A 21,309-nucleotide genomic window follows, 5' to 3' on the forward strand; every position below is an offset into this window, starting at 1 on the left:
TTTTGATTACGGCGCCACAGGCTGTGTTATTTCAGAATAAAAGTGATGGGGTAAACAGTCAAAATAAAAAGTGGAAATGGTTCCATTTCAGAGCAGCACGTGGCTTCTGGAACCTCCTGTCTAAAGACGAGACTGCCCAGTCACCTGAGCGGCACGGTGGGCCTGCTATTCCGGCTGTCATCCGTCTTCACTGTTGGAATTCTGCTTCCAACTCTGGGCAGTCACTAGTTCTGCAGTAATTACAGTGTTTTCTAATTTACTCGGCACGATGGGGCCCCTGGGTCAGAATTAATTAAGCGTGAAGCACCATTACGATGCTTCCCTTTGGCTCAGCTCCTCAACCTTCCCTCTGGCTGCCTCTTTGTTAAAGTGTGTGGCTCCTTCCCAGTGGGCACAAGGCCAGTGCGCCCCACAGCCTCACCAGGCAGCAACCCTGAACCCCGTTGCCTTCCCCCTCAGAGTTCAGCTGAGGCCGAGGTTTAAGGAGGAAGCATGAGGACCCGAGGGCCAGCCGGCGCCAGATGCTGGGCGAGGAGCCCAGGAATGCTGCATGCCAGGCAGGGCCAGGGGAAGGCCTACGGCAACGTGTCAGACACTGCCCAGCTGTTCACAACACCCCGCTCTACAGATGAGGAGGCTAAGGCTTGGAGAGGACACTGCTGGCATACCTCACTAATGGTTGGGGGCACAGAACTCTGAGCCAGGCCTGTCTGTGCCAGAGACCCTGTGCTTGGTCAGGCACCCCCTGCCACACCCCAGTGTCTCACAGACCCACTGATAAAACACTGGTGCGTCTCAGCATCAGGGCGCTGTGCTGTCCGGCCGTGGCTCCCAGTCTTGGAATTGTGGATACTGGCATGGAACAGGCTTGACTGGAAGCCACACAAGCCAGGCTCACAAGAGAAGACGCGGCCACCCTCCTGACAGGTATTCGGATGGGCTCCTGGACACCCGGCAGGGGGCAAGTCCAAGGGCAGCCGAAAGGGAAGGGTTGGGATCCTGGAACCACGCTGTCTCCCCTGCTAGGGGGTCAGCTCCTTCCACTGGACAGGGACGTCAGTCCCAGTTAACACATCGCCCAGGTGAGCCAGGGTGAGCCCAGGACCCTCAGAGGGTGGGAACCTGTTCAGAGTGGCCACTTCTTTTAGCTCTAGATGCTTCTTTGCTGAGTGCAGAGAGCTTGACAATACATGCGGTGACCTCCAGCAAGCACAGGGACTTGCCGGGGGAGGCTCTGTGTGCTATTCTCACCTACAGCTTCATTTTTCTTACCCATGTTTTCTCTTCACCTTCGTTACGTTATTGCTCTTTCACATTTTTTTTTTAAAAGGTGCTTCAATCATGCATGACAAAGTGTGACAATCACCAACTGAACAAACAAAATTAGCAAGCCTATACTTACTATAAATAGAAGGACACAATTTGCTAACATTATTCCCTGTTAGGACCAAAACCCCGTCTCTGTTCCTTTAACCACAATCAAGTCTTCCATTCCCCAAGACCTCCAGCGTTCCGCGGGCTCCGCCGAGGGTCTCACCTGAACTTCTGAGTCAGCGTCGACGTGCTGCAGCTGGAACCAGGTGTCCCTGTTATGGTACTTCTGCAGGTCTTCCTTCTGAATGGCCACCTTCCCTAGAACAGACAGAGGAGAGGGAAAGCAGTCACAGGAGAGAACAAATCCTCCAGGCCCAACAAAGGTTCATAAGTTACTGCCAATTATTTCAGATGGTATAATCCAAAACAAATAACGGGGTAAATAGATAATGCCATGCTGTCTTCCTTTATGTAAGATCAGTGTATGCAACATTTCATCTTGAAGGTGCCCGCGCCCCGCCCCATTAGCAGAACAAGTATCATATGTCACTTCCACGGTGGTCACAGCTCTGCCTGCTCTCACACTGGGAGCACAGCCTGGGTGTGGGCAGGGCCGCCTTGTATAAGCACTTTACTACTTGCATGTTACCCAGGTGGTTTTAGCTAGGTGGGGCACTAGGTGGGGGTTATTTCCTACAGAGGAGAAAACAACTCTGTCAGGCGTCTACACACTGAACTGCTCAGGACTTGGAAGACTGCAGGAGGGGGTGAGGGAGGGAGCACTGGAGGCAGTCGCTGGGCCACACTGGCAGTGAGACCAGGCCGTGCCACATCACCATCACCTCCTGCCTCAACATCCATGCTGCAAAGTGGACACAGGGCAGTGCTCGTTCGTAAGTCTGTGATGAGGATTTCATGGAAATGTGTGTGTGTGTGTGTGTGTGTGTGTGTGTACCTGTATGAGCTGTAGCTTAGAATACAAATCTGTGCATATTTAGCATATATAGTGTGTACACAAGTGTGTATGTGGGTGTGAATTCCACTTAAATAATGTGTGTACATATGTATATTAAGCCTACATAGTATGTGCATGCTGTGTACACAATGTATAGTCAGCCTGTATAATACACGTGTGTGTGTGTGTGTGTGTGTGTGCATGTGTGTGTGTGTGTGTGAGGCCTGCAGTTACAGTGGCACACGTGTATACGCAGGTTAGTTCACGGCAAATGAGAACCAATAGGTGCAGAAAGATGTCCTCCTGGAGCTTCCCTTATCTGACTACAAGCAGACACCGCGGAGAAATGGACTGCCCCAGTCCCTCTCCCGGAAGTTCCATGGCCATGAGGAAGTGGAAAGTTGGCACCAAGGTGGTCCTGCACACAAAAGACCTACTCCATTCATTTTCCCATATATTTACCGTCCACGGCCTGCCACCCTTGGAGGCTTAAAACAATTTTCCTTTGCCTTGACCCTCTCTGAAGTGTGTTATTTCTTTGCTAAGATGCCATGCCAATCCAAGTCTAACACTCTGAGTTACTCGGCGTTGAGGTTCCCCGATGCGGTGTGTGCTGCAGGCATTAATGAACTGTTTGCTTCTCTCTGTGAATCTCTGTGAAATGCAGATTCATTCTGTCTGTCCAATTTACAGAGCCCCAGCCAAAGAACTTCACGGGGCAGAGAACAAGATTTCCTCTCCCATGGTCCTTACACCTTGTTCCAAGAACTCGGCCAACTGAACTCTGCTCTGGACTCCAGACCCCAAAGACTCACCCACCAGTACAGATGGTGCATTTGAAAGGCAAAACAAACATGAAAAAGCGGGTCCAAGTGCCAGAGGGTGAAGGCGTCCAGAGAGTTGGGATCATTCACTCCCACCAATACCTGCCTTCAATCTCAATCTGTCCATCATTGTGCCATTTGTTACGTCAGCAAATTTTCATCATCTCATGTTCTCAAAAGGAAGGTAACTGCCTCACACTCCCCACACGCAAAAGAGACTTGGGAAAGACCCCGGAATCATTCAGCCAGGGCTCCTCGGGTCCAGGCCAGTTAATTCCACACAACCAGCACTTTTGCCCACCTGTGAAGTGGACACAGCAGGTGAGCATTCCAAGGGTCAACACCATTGCCCACGTCCAACCTCATTGGTCCAGCTCTGACCAGGCAGAGCCATCTGGAGCCGAATCCTGTCCAGCCACACACTACAGAACGGTTTAAGCCACTGCACACAGTCAAAGTCTGCAGGTGGGAGAGGAAGAGCGACAGATGCAGGAAACACGCAGCAGACACAGGCTGCAGAAAGAGTATATTCCACAGAAATTCAGAGAGACCCAAATTACAGGCCCCGTGGAACATCCTCCAACAGGCATCACGTTACAAGGGCAGAATGGCGACCTCAGGGCTCATCTCAGGCCCCTCCCTAAGCCTCGGTCCTCCTCTTCCATCACTAATCCACGTGGTGGGTGTCCTGCTGAGGTCCTGGCGGTGGGTCCTGCCACCTCTGATGGGTCCTGCCACCTCTGGCCATCTGTCCTTCCGCACACCCGGTCACCAGGAAGAACAGCCTCCAAGAGAAGACTCCTTCCTCTCTGCTTGGCTCCAGTAAAACTCTTTTCCCCCATGGGAATATGACTTTGAGTTTTGCAAGAATAAAGCCACATGAAACGAAATATTTCTTGGAACTGAGTTGGGCAACATATTTCATTGAAAAAAAAAATTAAAAATATTCCGACTCCATGATTAGTTCAGCTGGGTAAGAGGATTACATTTGCAGTTTGAAATGTTATGCAATTGCAATCCTTTTGAGCTTTAACTGTCACAGGGAGGAGTCATGTATCTAATGCTTATATAAATCCTACAACTTACACATCATTACTCTACTTCTGGAAGTACTTAATGTAATATTAAGCCGGCAATACAGGAACCTAGTACAAAATATGAAACATTAAAAAATATATAAAATACAGCCAAGAATACCTTCCTCTTTCCCCTGCTACGTAGCTCCTGACTCAAGGGTCACCTTGGTCTCCAGCTTCCAGACTGTCCTTCAAGAGCTCAGTCACAGTCAAGACTCTGCAAACGTGCACTTTTTAAAACATGTGTATTAGTGTTTCTAAGTGCGGTTCTGAGAGAACACCTGATCCACAACCACAGTGTTGACTTAAATGCCTTAATCCGCAGGCCTGTCCCAATCTATCAGAGTGAAATTAACAGTTCGCCAAACCACTCTGGGCCTCACTTTCTCATTTAGACAGAGTGGCGCTACCTGCCTTTCACCACGAAAATCCCCGTGTATGATTTCCTCCGTGGGTGCTGTACCTGTCAGGGTCTGTTCAGAAGACAGAGCACACCAGGTAGTTCATCAGAGGGCAAGTGATGTGGGAAACCAGGTACAGAGGCGGCAGAGCACCTGGGGGAAGGCGAATCATGGGGTGAAACCTGCAGGAAGCCGACTAAGAGCAGACTCAATGAGGCACAGCCCAACACTTGCCCGAGATTGAGCCAGCGGAAGGGAAGTTTGTTCTCATCTCTCCTGTTCAACCTGGTATCCTAGCCAGTGCATGAAAGCAAGAGAAAGAAACAAGGGCATGTAGACTGGAAAGGAAGAAATAAAAGTCTTTACTCACAGAATCTATAGGAAAATCTACAAGACAAGCTAGTAGAATAGCTGTGTTTAGTAAGACCGCAGAATACAAAGTCAATGCATAAAAATCAATTGTGTTTATGCATAGAAGGACAATAAAAATTGAAAATTGAAAAACAACGACAGTATCTTTCACAAAATGGTGTTTTATGGCTTGTGATTTTAGTATACTACCTAAAAAAAATCTTTGTCTACTCCATCAAAAACAAAATATATAAGGATAAATAAATAAGTGTGTGTGTGTGTGTGTGTGTGTGCAATGTCTGCAAAATGTGTATGCTGAAAACACATTGCAAACACTGATGAAAGAAATTAAAGAAGGCCCAAGTACGTGGAAAGATATACCATGTCGAAACATCTGAAGACTGAAATTTTAAGATGTTAATTCTCCCCAAATTAACCTACAGATCAAAGCAATCTCAGTCATTTAGGAAATTAAGTTAATAAAACATCAAAGAAATAAAAACCAAAATGAGATATCACCTCACACCTGTAAGAATGGCTATCATCAATAAATCAACAAACAACAAGTGTTGGCAGGGATGTTGAGGAAAGGAAACCTCGAGCACTGTTGGTGGGAATGCAGATTGGTGCAACCGCTATGGAAAACAATGTGGAGGTTCCTCAAAAAATTAAAAATGGAACTGCCTTCATGCCAAGCAATTTCACTTCTGGGAACATATCCGAAGAAACCCAAAACACTAATTTGAAAGAATATATGCACCCTATGTTCAATGCAGCGTTATTTACAATAGTCACAGTATGGGAGCAATCCAAGTGTCCATCAGTAGATGAGTGGATAAAAAAAGCTGTGGTACATTTACACAATGTAAAAGAGAAGGAATCTTAACTTTTGTTACAGCATGTATGGGCCTAGAGGGCATTATGCTAAGTGAAATAAGCCACTCAGAGAAAAACAAATACCATATGATTTCACTTATATGTGGAATCTAATGAACAAAATAAACAAAGAAACAAGATTTGTAAAGAACAGACTCGTAAAGAACAGACTGCCAGCTGTCAGAAGGGAGGGGGAGTGGGGACTGGGTAAAAAAAGCAGAACAAATTGGTGGCTGCAGAATAGTCACAGAGATGCGGATTGCAGAATGGAGAATATAGTCAATAATATTGAGATAACCGTGTATGGGGCCAGGTGGGTACTTGGGCAGTGGGGGACCTCTGTAGAGTGCATGGTTTTTCAGCCACTTTGCTGTACATCTGAAACTGGTGCAGAATGCTATGAATATAGACTGTAGTTGAAAAAAAATGTTTTTTAAAAGAAGCTGATTAAAATATGTAAATGTCAATTCAAAGGCCTAGAATAGCAAAAAGAGTTTGGAAAAGAACAAAGTTGGTGGCACCCTCACTGGATACACCCCTCCCTCCTGGACTCGACCCTCAGAGGGGCACACGTGCAACTGCACCAGGAAAACCTGAAGGTGAGTGTGGGCTCCTGCTGGTGCGAGGCCAGCAGATCAGACACAGGAGACCGTGAGAAGCCGATGACACTGGGCTCATTTCCGTGATACAAATTTATACCCTAGAACTTGGCTTCTCATACTGTAACAACATAATTACTAGTCATAACTTTAAATTATTCCTGGAGATTCAGACAGCCACTTATTTTTACAGCTGTAAAAACGACAGTGAAAACATCTAAGTCCAATTGCAACTGACACACCATAATTTTAAAGCCACCAAGAATGGCTAAGCCATGATTTTGCTGGTTATCTTCAAAACTACCATGTACCTTAAACAGAATGATTAATAAAGAACTTATTTTGATTATTTTAAGGGGAACTAACCCCAGAACCAATGTGACCAGGTTCTCTGATTAAAACGTACAAAGATATTTAAACATGTTTTTTCCTTAGGATTACTACTCAAAAAAGTTTTTCTATGCCTCCAAGTATTAGTGGATATCCTCTTCATTCTAGTATAATCTGAGCCAATTACTAAGGCCAATACTCTTTCTCCATATTCACTTTCACCTATCACACTGGTGTATCCAATGCAGCCACAGCGTCACTGGGTAAAATGTCAACTTTTAACCGGGCAGCTTAAGATTCTACACTCTGCTCTTCCCTCTCCTGCTTCTTTCCATCCCTTCTTGAACAAACCTTGGTGCACCCAGTAGGTGTTGGATAGAGATAAACCCTCAAGGAGCTCCAGGCCATAGGAAGTATAGTCCAATGAACACGTGACAAAAAGCAAAAGAAATGCTCCAGCAGGTGAAGCCACGGAGAACACACACATGGAAGGGCAGCTCACTCAGGTGTTGTCTCTGGCTAACCAGGGTCTCAGATGGGCAGCAGTAGCCAGGTGGGCATGAGGGTGAGGTAAAGGGCCAGAGGTAGGCGCCATGCAGAGGGAGCAGTGTGAGCCAAGGCCAGGAGGCAGGGGGCACCAGGAGAGAGACTGGAAGGAATCAGGAGGACCTGGGCCCACGTCTGGGATCGAGGGGGTCAGGAAGGAGGAAGCCCTCGGCAGGGCAATCACTAAGGGCTTGAACGCCCAGCTAAGGGTTTGGGAGTCATCTTGAGGCAAAGGGAGACCTGCAGGACCTGAGCAGTGGAGTCCCACGGTCAGATCTGAATTCCAGGCCCATCACACCGACGGAGATCCCTCAAGACCTGGAAAGTGTGCACTGTCTGCTTGCAAACCCTTCTTTATCAGTTCCTTCAGCGTTAAGGATTCCGTTGGAAAGCTCCTATCACAGTTCCATATTAAAATGAAGTCAGATGAAATTATCTGAGTTCCTAGGAGATCCATGCCAAGTATTTCCTGAACAAACTCCAGGTGTTTCTACTTAAATCGCAGCAGTTTCCAAGAATGTTATCCGTTGGAAATGCAGGCTCTCAGGCCCTTCCCAGACCCATGCATCAGCACCTGCATTTTAACAAGCGTGGGAAGCTCTGGGCTATACTGCCAGAAACAACACCAGTGGCCTGGATCATTCCGCCATAAGCACCACTTTATGCTACCACAGCACCGAAGCTGCCTTTAGAGTTTTTGATTTTGAATTTCTTGTTATCTGTCAAGTGGAAACCCACCACCCATGCGTCTTCCCTGGACTGGGAAAGCAGGAGGGCGGGTGCACTCAAGGTGGCTCACACCAGAGGAGGCGCAAGCTGAAAGGAGCGTTTGGTGGAAGAGGATGAGTATCCACTTTTTACCAACAGGGTTGGCCGCAGTAGGGCTCCCTGGCCTTAGGCCCACATCTACCACACATTATCCTGTGCCTGCAGAGAGCTACCCTCTCCAGGGGAAAGTAAATCTACTGCGAGGCTCTGATGTTTACATGTAGACACCTAAAAAGGAAGTATTCCACAATCACATGGCCCCATTCCAATAAAGAGGAGATGTATGTCAGGGGCTGAGACAGAGATAAATGGGGATGGGGAATCCAGGATCACTCCTGGGTTATGGGTTTCCACCAAGTGAATTTTTGGTAGCAGGATACAGATGGAGCTGAAAAATTGTGGACAGTGGTAGTGGGAAAAGAATGGTGGGTCAAGGGATAGGAGGAGGGCTTAAGGATGGTGGATGGTAAGTAATGGTGGAGGACAGATGATTGGTGGATCGTAGGTGATGGGTAGAAGGTGGTGGATAGTGATGGTGGGTAGTGGATGGTGGGTGGTGGTAGAAGGTAGCCAGTATAGATGAGTAGGAGTGGTGAACAGTAATGGTGGATGATGGAAGAGGGTGAACAGTGATGGTAGATGGTGCATGGTGATGGGGGGAGTGGTGGTAGTGATGATAAATGGTAGATAATGGATGGTTACAGATGTAGCTAGTAAGTCAAAGCTGGAGAGGTAGAAGATAGACAAATGATCGATGGCAGGTAGTGGACAATACATGATGGGTAAAGAGTGGTGGATGGTGATGGTGGAATATAGTACATGATGGATGAGTGGTGATGGTGGATGATGGGTGGCAGTGGATTGTAGATGGCAGGTGATGAGTGAAAGGTGGTGGAATGGTGATGGTGGATGGCAAATGGTAGGTGATGAGTGGAGAGTCATACAGGACAGAGATGAATGATAATTGTTGGGTAGTTGGTACATAATGAGAGGAGGATGGAGGATGGTGATAGCAAACTATAGCTCCCTGGAGGGGATGGTAGTAGTAAGTCATGGAGGATGACATTTTGTTCTGATATGAATAACTCATTCTGCCATCACCATCTCCTACCCACCTTCCACCACCACCACCCCCATCTACCATTTTCCAGCTCCATCTATGTCCCACCGCCCACCACCCACCTGGTGTTGTAAACCCATAACCAGAAGCCACCTTGGACTTCTCCTTCCCTGCCCGCCCCCTATCAGGCTCCACATTCAATCAACTATTGCCTCTAAATACAGGCAATGAAGCATAATCTGAAATAAGGTCAAGAGCTCAGAAGCACAGACTTGGGAACCTGGCTGCCAAGGTCTGAACACCACCCAAAAGCCGTGTGACTTGTCTGTACCAGTTTCCTCATCTGAAAAATGCACCTACTTCACAGAATTATGAAATGAGTCAATATTTGTAAAGCACCTAGAACAATACCTGCACATAGTAAGTGCTAAGTATTTTTTACATACATGATTAGAACAGATATGCACCAGATACTTCACTTTACATGTCTCCTCCTTTCCTACAATACGAATTCCTGCCAGATAGTTGCAGAAAAAACAGGCAGCACTTACCATTCTTCCAGAGTGAGAACATGGAAGATGGAAGAAATGACAACCAAAGTGCAGCTCATTGACACACCAGATGGCTCATTAATATCGGATAGTTGGGTTTAACTTCCTAGGATCAGACACTAATCTCTATCTACATAGATGCAACACGTTTTTAGTATAAGCAACAGAGTTCACTTAAGTCTCAACACATGAATGCTTGATAAAACTTTCATAAAGTTTTATTATTCTTCAACTAAGCCACCCTAGCCTAAATAAAGCAAGCATCAACACGTCCTGCTTCTGTATAAAGGCTCCCCACTGCCCCACCTGTTTCTTTGCTAAGCCCTAGGTTTGTAATGTCTTGGAAGCCTTATTTGCCCAACTTTAATAGATCAAGTAAGAGGCGTTGTGATGGCTCATGGAGATGACTCAGGGTAGGAAATAAGCCACGCGCATGGACTAAAGGAGACATTCACATGTGGACCAAGATCTTAAAAAGGAAAACAGGGTGAAGGAGAGAAGGAAACGATGGAGCATGAGATTGGAAAGGAAGGAAAGGGAGGGGGTGGAGGTGGGTGTGGGAAAGGGGAGGGCTGAGGAGGGGGTACTAAGGCACATCCCCTCTCTGCCGGTCATGGAACAACTGGAGAGCAGAGCAGCAAATGTGTATGTCACTTTCTCCAGCTCCCCATCTGCTGTAGACCCCGCAGATCTGGTGATTCTGGCAGAGAAGGTGACTAGTGCTTTCCCTTCCTCTAGTCTGTCCAAATCACTTAGGTTTAGGAACGCTCTCACACTCACACATCGTCAGAGTCCCAGAGAAAGCATAAATCTAAATGCTATCCAAATGCTTGATTAAAATATAAAAGGTTCAGACTGAATTCTGGGAAGCCACCTCTCTCACATTAGGCAGGATGAGAATTAGATTCAGAGTGAGAGCAAGTTCTGGGGATAGGCAGCACCCACTGAGGAGTCTTCAGGGAGGGAGCTGACTTCATGGGATGACTAAGCAGGTGTAGACACCTTTCTCCTCCCAAGTCTCTGCCAACACTGGTACTCACTTCTCTAGAAATATGACAGGAAATGTCTGACTTGTTGGCTCACCACCTGTTAGCTATGCATCTTCAGACAAGTGTCTTATCTTCTCTGAGCCTCAGTTTCTTCTTGATATAGCAAATAGAGGGGATATCTACTTCCTGGGGTTAATACAAAGGATAAATGGCATGCTTTTATGCCTGGCATATATAAGCATTCAGCACATGTTAGTTTCCTTCTAACTGTAAATGTCACCCTGAGAAACTTAATAAAACTGGAATTCTATGTTCAGCCCCTGGACCATCTGGATCCACCAGCATGGGTGGGGGCTTGGATACCTGGATTTTAACATATTCCCCAGTAGCAAAGGAGGAGCATGCTGCTTGAAGATAAAAAGCATCTGAGCTCATCACTGTGGGACTAGTCAGGTTTCAGAAAACTGAGATATATTAAAAAGGTTTCTAGTGTTAAGAGGGTAGAGGCCTGCACAGGGGCACAAGTGGGGTGCTACACATGTGTGTGAATGCACACGTGCGTTTATGTTGAGATGGCTAGAAAGGCCATTGAGAAGCTAAGCCCAGAGGACAATGTGGTCAGACTATGAAAGGCCTTGACTACATGCTAGGGTGTGTGGACTTCCTTCTCCAGGCCAAATCAGACAGTGTGGCCTCAAACTTGGCAATATTTTAAAAAATAAATCAGGCTCTAAAATGGAAGCATGAACCTCCAGAAAAGAGTTTCTTCAGATGGGAAACTATCTATAAAACAGATTGAATTTCTAAAATGGAATAAATGGAATGCGTAGAGGTATTTTCAAAAATTGTCCATTCTTTTCACAAATGTTTAGTGACTGCCTCCTAAGCCAAAGCCAGATGTTGGGGACAGACACGATGGAGTCACTTCTGGGCCCTAGCCATGTTTTGAGTTTTTTCGTAAGTACAGTGGGATGTCAGTGGTCAGCTTTAATTGGGAGGAGATGCTTACGGCCCACATGAAGAAAAGGCCGTGGAGTGAAGGGAGGCGTGTCTTATCTTCTCGGGGGGCAAATTCGGAGGCCATGCAGGCTACAGTCCAAGCAAGCGAAAGCTCGGTGTAGGGCAAGCATGTCAAACTCGCGGTCTGTGAGCTACATGCCTCATTTATTTGGCCCATTTTAGCCTTTGAGTTTGACATGTTTGGTGTAGAGTGATGTGGCAGCACCTGCAGGAACTGAACTCCAAGTCTCAGCAGGCCAGCTAGGAGGGTGAGGAAGCAGCAGGTACAGGGTTTACTCAGCAATGAGGAACCTTTGGTGGCCACTCTGAGTTCAGCATGATGCATCCGAGATTCCTCGAGACACCACAGGGATCCTGCAGAGCAGTGGACCCACAGGCTGAGAACTAAGGAGGCAGCGTAGAAGCCCAGCAGGCTGGGAGTGAATGCCAGAGTGGGTGAGGCCAGAGGCTGAGCAAGAGCTGCAGGGAAGGCGGCCAACTGTACTGTGTGCTGCTGGGAGGCTGCTGCGGTCTTGATGAAACATCCCTACTGGCTATGTGGGTGACCTGCTCAAGAGGTCTGGGCAGTGAGCAGGAGCCGTTCGGAACCCCAAGCCTGATCCAGAGGAAAGGTGATCAACTGTCTGCGTGACTCAAGTGCACTTCAAACGCCAAGTACTCTACCCAAGAGCCTCCCTCCCAGGAAAGGCCAAGGCCACCACACGGACGTTACATGGTGCTTGGATTCCAGCAACTACAATCGTGCTCATGTTTGACTTCTCGATTCTATTTTTGGGGCCACAGTAAACATGAATAGGAACACAGGCGCACTACTGAACTTGGGAAGCTTCTATGCTATTCCACACCTGTCTTCCACATTCAGGTTGGGCCTCACCCTCCCTAGGAGTCCCCCACTGAAATGTTAGTGCCTCTGAGCATACCCCAATACCTCTGAGAGCATCCCAATACTGCTAATACCCCACATTCCTGGGAGCACCCCAATGCTTCTGAGCATACCCCAATATCTCTGAGAACACCCCCCCAATATTGAGAGCACCCTAATACCTCTGAAAACACTCCAGTACCTCTGAGAGGAACTCAAAACCTCTGAGAGCCTCAATATGTCTAAGGACACCACAATACTTCTGAAAATATCCCAATACCTCTGAAAGCACCCCAATGCCTCTGTGAAGACCCCAATACCTATAAGATCATCCCAATGCCTCTGAGAGCATCCAATACCATCTGATGGCCTATGGAGGGTGTTGGAGTCAGGAACAGGGGTGGCCTGGGGATGGGGGAGGGGTTCTCCCCTGCACACAGCCCCCTGGAGGAGCCCCCGGGGGCCATTTGAAGAAGGTTTGAGGTTACTGTATCCTCGTCTTCAAGGACAGCTCCCAAGGCTTTGCTGGCGTGTGCTGGTCTCTCCCACGTGATCTTATGCTGTGAAGCCCCTCCACAGGCTGCCAGGCCAGGACTCAGCGGCCTGTGCCAGCCCTGGGGGATGCCACCGCCAGGCTAGCCGGCTGCCCGGGCCGCTTCCTGCTGCGGCTGAGCACAGCCAGAAAGGCCAGGCTGAAAACGCCGCTCGCCTCTGCTGTCTCAGACAGGATGCCTGGAAGAGACATCCGCTCACACCAGAGTGCGACACCCACCGAAGTACCTACCTATGATGGAGTCCCTGCGGAAAACGTCTCTATCGAAGATGTAAAAGGACAGGTGACGAAAACTCCGCGGAATTTCACAGTAGAAGTCTTCTCCATAGAAGGGGCTGGACAGAGAAACAGAATGAGCACCGTTAGATTCCGCGAGGTGATGGCCTCGTCCTCAGTCGTGGCGTGAGCATCGTGGTGGGGGCGCAGCCTAAGCACCGACCTGGGGCACACACGTGCACTCATTTTTAAGCACCACAAACACGCCATTCCACGTTTCGCTTGTAAGACACGAAATTGCAGCTTCTTAACTGGGATGTAAATGAACTTAAGAGTGAACAGGCTGTAAAAATCTTCAAAGATGTGGCCCCAGCACTAAAGGCATGTCACGTTAAATCAGCGGTTTTCAACTTTTTCATCTCGTGGCCCGAGTAAACTAATTACTAAAATTCTGCGGAACACCAAAATATATAGTTTTTGCTGATCTGACAAAAAAAAAATAGGTATAATTTTGATTCATTCATACCAGACAGCTATTGTTGTGTTGACTGTTATCACTTTTTAATTTGACAACGTAAGAAAAAAGAGGTCAGTGCCCTAACAGTCAGGTATTGCATGTTTTAAAAATTCCTGTGGCACCCTGGTTGAAAATCGCTGCGTCAAATGAATGAATTGCTGTGCTGGTTTGGCGACAGCTCGGGGAAACCAGAGAGCTCAACACCAGAGAGATCGTGGCATTAACCCTTTGCACTCGCTTGCTTTTTTCTTCTACTCGGGATTTAATGCTAACCGTGTCGAGTAACACTCGACATCCGAGTGAAAAGGTTAACAAAGCCATGTCTATTGTGTGTGTCCAGCTTCAGCACAAATGCTCCAGGGCTGCTAACCATCTTGAGGGTCGGGGTGGCAGGTCGCAGGCCTCACCCAGCGTTCAGATGGTACAGAGCGCTCCCCTTTCTCCAGGAGTCGGGTTTAAATTCCGACCAGGCCACCATCCGCACCTCTCGCCGGGGAGAGGAGCCTTACCCACCACAGCCAACTGTCCACACAGACCCTGAGGCTCATTCACCCACAGGTGGAGACTCAAAATAAACTAAAAATTCTAATTGAGGGGCCGGAACCCTGGGGCCGTCCTAGCCAGGCGCAGCCTGAGGTGAACAGACACTGGTTCATGGAAGCCACGGTGAATGTGCATAGAACACGCCCCCCGCCATACCTGCATCCACCAGGGAGGAAATGGAACAGTTACTTCAGCGCACACACCTACAACTACCTTGGAATCTGGCATGATTCCACTTCCACGCATGCTCATGGCTAAGGTCCAGCACAGGAAACATGCAATAGTCAAGTGAAAACTAAAACAGTGTGCTTCATTTTGTTAGGAGAAAGAGGGATGTAGGCTGCTGACCGAGTATGAAAAGAGAGATGGAAAGAATTGATACCATGAGTGTCTCCTAGTGAAAGTTTACTGTGAGTGACACAGACATGACAATAGGGTGGAGGGGTGAGGAGAGAATCAGTTCCCAACTAAGAGAGCTCCACGGCCGTATTTTCAAGTTTAGCACCTCTGAAATCAGAATGTATCCTACAATCAATGTCAGAAAAAACTGCTTCATAGATTAATTAGCATTGTTTTTTTTTTTAGTGTACATAAAATAATGGTACGTCCATAATTGACAAATGTCACTGATTCTATAAAATACAGACTTTTTTATGGCACGACACACCGTTATTTGAAGGTCATGAGCACAAACAGCTGGAGCCTTGAGGAGCTCCAGGGTCATCGCAGGGAGAAGGGGGAGAAGCAAATAAGCCATCACAGAAGTAAGGCATGATGGGAAATGAAACCCGGTTCAGAAGGGATGGGGCACAGTGCAGGAGAGGAAAGCAGTAGGCAAGGAGGGAGAAGGACAAGTCTGGGGTCCAGAACGGGCCCACGGCGGGCACTGCCCATGTCTGGACCCAAACACACTGAGTCAGGGCAAGAGAGTCAGTGAGGAGGAAAGGCTGAGAGAGGCGGGGAAACCAGCAGGTCTGACAGCCCATGTCAGACACCAACCAGTGTGCCAGTCCTTCCAGCTAGAAAGACAAAGGACCCATGTCGGCCAGCACATGCTTGAGAAAGGAGAGCAAAGGTGGAGGACTCACAGTTCCAGGTTTCAAAACTTACTGCAAAGTGACAGTGATCAAGACAGTGTGGTCCTGGCCCAGGGACAGACAGATCCCGACCTCACACCATACACAAAAAATTAACTCGAAGTCATCACACACCTAGATGTAAGGGCTAAAACGGCAACAACTAAAACTATAACTATGAAGAAATAAATCTTTGTAACCTAGAGGAAGGCAAAACATTTTTAAGATATGACATCAAAACAATTTCTAAAGGAAAAAAATATCAGTAAGCCAAACTTCATCAAAATTAAAAATATTGTGCTTTAAAATACACTATTATGAAGCTTCAAAGAAAGACTAGGAGAAAATCTTTGCAAATCATGTATCTGATATAAAACTTGTATCCAGAATACATGAAAAAAAAGACACTTTTATAGTGTAATAAGAAGCAGGCAAGTAGTTCAATTGAAAAATGGGCAAAAGATTTGAACAAATATATCACCAAAGCAGACAAATGATCCACAAGCATATAAAAAAAGTTTAACATCATTAGCCAACAGGGAAATGCAAATTAACTGACAAAATACCACTTCCCCCTACTAGGATGGCGATAATAAAAAAGATGGCAACAAGTATTAGGAAGGATGTGGAGAAATTGGAACCCTCTTACACTGCTGGTGGAAATGCAAACTAGTGCAGCCACTTCGGGAAACAGTCTGGCAGGGTATTAAAAAGTTGAACACAGAGTGATGACAGGGCCCAGCAATTCCTCTCCGAGCAATACCCAAGAGAAATGAAAATGTATCGATACAAAAACGGATACACGAATGTTCACAGCAGCATTATTCACAACAGCCCAAAGGTGGAAACAACCCAAATGTCAAGTGACAAATGGAAAAACAAAATCTGGTAAATCCATACAATAGATTCTTGTTTGGTGACAAAAAAAAAAAAAAGGAACAACGTGCTAAGAAATGCCACTACAATGAACCTCAGAAGCATGCTAAGTGAACGAATACAGATGCAAATAAAAAAAATCCAACGCCCTTTTTAATATTCCCTTTATAAGAAATGTCCAGAAAAAGCAGATGTGTACAAAGTAGGTCAGTGGATACGGGAGGCTGGAGGTGGGAGGGAGGTAACTGCAATGGGCTCTTCTCGAGTGTTCTAAAATGAATATAGTGATAATGACACACTCTGTAAATTTACTAAAAATTGCTCAATTTTACACTTTAAAATTTTTCTACAGCCCTGGCCAGGTGGTGCACTCAGTTGGAGCACTATCCAGTGTACCAGAGGGTTGTGGGTTTGATTCACAGTCAGGGCATGTGTGTGTGGGTTGGGGGGGGGGGGTACCAATTGATCTCTCTCTCTCTCTCTCTCTCTCTCTCTCTCTCTCTCTCTCTCTCAAATCAATATTTTCAGGTGAAGATTAAAAAAATTTTTTTTAATTCCTATAGCATGAAGAGGACTCTTTATAGCCCTTTTTCCAGCTCCTCTCCTTACAGCTCACCCTCAGAAGAGGAGCCAAAATAATTCCTGCCTTCTGGGCATTGGACCAGCCTCCTGGGCACCTGTGCCCCAGTGGGATGGCCAGCTTCACCTGGGCACCCATGACATCCCAGGTCCTGTTCTGAGCCCCAACAGGTAGCAAACAGAGTTGACCCTTGAACAACACGGGTTTTAAAATTCACGGACAAGTGGAGCCCAACAGTTCGTTGTTCAAGGGTCAACTGTATTTAGCCCTCACAAGGTGGGGAAACTGAGGCACCGGCCAGTCTACCTAGTGTATGTTTACAGGCAAAGAAATAGTGTGCGGCTTTGAATCCCACTGTGTCCAGGTCCTAATCCCCAGGGCCTGTGAATATGTTACCTCACATGGCAAATGGGACTTTGTAGATGGGATTTAGTTAAGGATCTTGAGTTTGAAGTCATCCTGGACTATCCAGGTGGGCCCAATGGATCTCAGGGCAGAAGAGGGGTCAGAGCCAGAGAAGGACACAGGATGATGGAAGCAGAGGCTGTGTTGAAGCAGGGCCTTGAGACAGGGCCGGATGAGCCAGAAGATGTGGTCTGCCCTGGGCTCCAGATGGCACCTGTCCAGCCGACACCGATTGTAGTGATTGTGGTGTTTTGTTCTCCTGGGCCATCACACAGCAGCTCGCTAGGAACGAGGATCGGGGGCATCTGGCAGACAGATGCTCTCCTGACCTGGGCTGACACAGGGACTGACTGCTGCTATGCTAAGGACACTAGAAGGGAGGGAAGGGATAAAGGTGACAGCCATGCCCATCCCCGCCCCCCACCGCCAGGAGGGAGCTGTGGGACCAAGGCGGGGAGACCAGGCAACACCCACCTCTTCTCACTCGGACCCATACCTTGATGACAATACAACTTTCATTTGCATTTAACTGATTTCATCATTTTTTAAAATTTGTCCAGAGACTGGGTGAACTTTACTTAGAAAACCATTTCTTTGTAATGAAAACAAAATCTTCAGAGGGAGATCTCAAGTGCTTAAATTGTTCTGAGTATTTCAGAGAAGTAGCCATCTAAAAACAAGAACTTTCCTTCCATCTTTCAAGGAAAGCAGATGCCTAAGACTTCCATCCACTAAAGGTCCATAGTTTAACAAATGCTCATTCAAAAACCCCATCTAAGCTTATTCTCCCCAGTGGACTTTTTGCCTTGATGCGCCTTCCTGTGACTCGTCGTCTGCATTAGTGAGGCTCTGTCTGATGTCAACAGACTCCACAGGAGTGTGATGCACTGGGTTAACTTCCAGTTCCACAACCCACTCCTCCTATGAATGCCAGCTCTCTTAGTTCCCACTTATTCGACGTGTGACTAAGAGCCTAAAACATCGTGAAGATTAATGACATAGTCTACAGGAAACCCTCTGACACTCAGGAGAAAAGACACTCCAGAAAGTAGGTCAGTGAAAGTGTATGTGCATGTGTGTGTGCGTGTGTGTGCGTGTACACATAAATTGTGTGTGTATGTATGTGTATGGGTGTGTGCAAATGTGCAGATGTGTGTGGGTGTGCCTGTGCACATGGAGGTATGTGTGGGGGATGCATGTGCACACACATGTGTGTGCCTATGTGGGTGTGTGTGTGTGTACAAAAAGATTCAAAGACACACACATGAAGGGTATGTCATTGACTTAAACGGGGGATGGGCGCTGACCTGGAAGGTCAGGGGCCATTTATTGTGGAGGCTTGGTCTGCAGGCACCATCGCCTATAGACTATGCCTAATCCTTCCCCCACATTTGGCATATGTATCCCAGGAAGACATCCTTTTTCACAGTAAGTTGATTCATAATTAGACTTATGTGTAAATTTTTAGAATTTCTCCATGTTCTTTTTTTACTCCTTTATGATCTGAATTTTGTTTGCTTTCAAAAGAATACTTCATTTTAACTAAAACAAAAAAAAATATGTACTTTTTCTTTTTAAGAATGACAGTCTATCGAGGACTTTGGACCCACCAGAATGGCTAGAATAAAAAAGACATAATAACAAGTGTTGGTGAGGATGTGGAGAAATTCGAACCCTCATTCACTGCTTAGAGAAATGCAAAATGGCCACTTTGGAAAACAATGGCAGTTCCTCAAAATGGTAAATACAGAGTAACCACATGGCCCAACAACCCCACTCCTGGGCATATACCCGGAGGAATGAAACCACATGTCCGCACAAAAACTCATACATGCAAGTTAACAGCATAACTCACAGCAGCCAAGATGGAAACAACCCAAATGTCCATCAACAGATGAATGGATAAACAAAATGTGGTCCAGCCAAACCCTGGGATAGTATCAGCCACAGAAAGAAACAAACCCCTGACGCATGCTGTCAAGTGGATGAGCCTGGAAAAAGTCAGACCCACAGGCCACATAGTGTAGGATTCCATTTACATGAAACCCCAGAATAGGCAAATCTGTAGACAGAAAGTGGTAGTGGCTGCCAGGGGCTGGGTAACAGGGTGTTGGCAGGAAATGGAGACAGTTAAAGGGAATGGGTTTCTTTTTAGGGAGATGAAAATGTTCTAAAATTGATTGTGGTGATGGCTGCACAACTCTAAATATACTGAAAACCATAGAGTTGTACATTTTAAATGGGTAAATTATATGGTATGTGAATTATATCTCAATAAAACTATTTTTAAAATACATAAAGATGTCACAAAGCAAAAAACAGAATTAACATTGTAGGGTATTCCTCCTAGAGTTGTTTTTTCTCTAAAGATGTATGTATATAGAATAGAAATAGAGGTAGACAGAAGCACATATTTTTAAAATAAAAGTGGGATTGCTTGGCTGGTGGCTCAGTGATTGAGCATCAGTCCAAGAATCAGGAGGTCAGGGTTCAATTCCCGGTCAAGGCACATGCCTGGGTTTTGGCTTGATCCTGAGGGGGGGGGGGGGGGGGGCGAGGGCGGGGTTCAGGAGACAGCGGATCAATAATTCTCATCATTGATGTTTTTCTCTCTCCCTCTCCCTTCCTCTCTTTGAAATAAATAAAAATATACTAAAATAAAATAAAAGTGGGATCATATTATATATCCTGATATGTAGTCAGCTTTTTCCTTTCACATCATGCCATGGACAGATTTCCAAATAAGAACATAAAATGTTTGCACAGCAGGTGTGGCTCAGTGGTTGAGCGTCAACCTATAAACAAGGAGGTCACAGTTTGATTCCTGGTCAGGGCACATACCCAGGTTGCGGGCTCAATTCCCAGTGTGTGGCATGCAGGAGGCAGCCAATCAATGATTCTCTCTCATCATTGATGTTTCTATCTCTCTCTCCCTCTCCTTTCCTCTCTGAAATCTATCTATCTATCTATCTATCTATCTATCTATCTATCTTATATAATAAAGAGGTAATATGCAAATTGACCCTCACACCCTCACACAAGATGGCTGCCACAAGATAGCCAGCAGGGGAGGGCAGTTGGGGGCGACCAGGCCAGCAGGGGAGGGCAGTTGGGGGTGACAGGGCCTGCAGGGGAGGGAGGGCAGTTGGGAGGGATCAGGCCTGCAGGGGAGGACAGTTGGGGGCGACCAGGCCTGCAAGGGAGGAAGGGCAGTTGGGGGGGACCAGGCCTGCAGGGGAGGGCAGTTGGGGGTGACCAGGCCAGCAGGGGAGGGCAGTTGGGGGCAATTAGGCCGGCAGGGGAGCAGTTAGGTGTCAATTAGGCCTGTGGGATTGGGCCTAAAGCAGCAGTAGGACATCCCCCGAGGGGTCCCAGATTGGAGAGGGTGCAGGCTGGGCTGAGGGATACCCCCCTGCCAGTGCACAAATTTTGTGCACCAGGCCTCTAGTCTGTATATAAAATGTTAGCAGCCACACAGTACTTGAGGTCTGAACGACAACTGCTCAATTCACCCATTCCAACACTGATGGACAGCTGGGTCCTCCCCAACTTTTATCATTAGGAGCAGCACAGAATGAGACTCTAGGGTAGGGGGTCTTTGCACAGCTCTCCAATTGTTCCCTTAAGATAAATTCCGCTTGGCAGGAGAGTATTCACTGTCCTAAGGTTTTAATGCATAATGTTATATAACCCTCCAGAAGGGGGGATCAATTTACCCCTAACGCCCATCAACCCAGAGTCTTACCAGTATTTACAAACTTTGCTAAAGTAACGGCAAAACAAACCAACAAACAACAACAACAAACCACAACACCGCTTTCATTTGAAAAGTTTAAATTATTGTTGAGGTTGAATATCTTTCATGTGCATATGAGCATTTTCTATTAAAATGCCTCTGGCCCATCTCCTATTAAATGCCCATCTTTCATATAATTTCCATGCTCAGAATATTAATCCACCGAGAACTTGTAAACTTACTCTGCAAATTAAAAGACAAATAACTAAAGCACAACAAATAAGG

At 46.7% G+C, this 21,309-nt stretch overlaps 1 protein-coding gene across 1 annotated transcript in view; it reads right to left on the minus strand.

The window, feature by feature from the left end:
• RASA3 (RAS p21 protein activator 3) overlaps positions 1 to 21,309 on the minus strand; it is a 115,930-nt gene that overhangs the window by 41,945 nt on the left and 52,676 nt on the right. The window contains exons 3-4 of the mRNA XM_008143904.3: positions 13,307 to 13,410; positions 1,538 to 1,632 (exon numbers count right to left, since the gene is read on the minus strand). Coding sequence (XP_008142126.1) covers positions 1,538 to 1,632; positions 13,307 to 13,410 — 199 coding nt within the window. The remainder of the gene's footprint in view (positions 1 to 1,537; positions 1,633 to 13,306; positions 13,411 to 21,309) is intronic.

Source organism: Eptesicus fuscus, chromosome 8, assembly GCF_027574615.1.
Source record: "Eptesicus fuscus isolate TK198812 chromosome 8, DD_ASM_mEF_20220401, whole genome shotgun sequence".
NCBI classification, from domain to species: domain Eukaryota; kingdom Metazoa; phylum Chordata; class Mammalia; order Chiroptera; family Vespertilionidae; genus Eptesicus; species Eptesicus fuscus.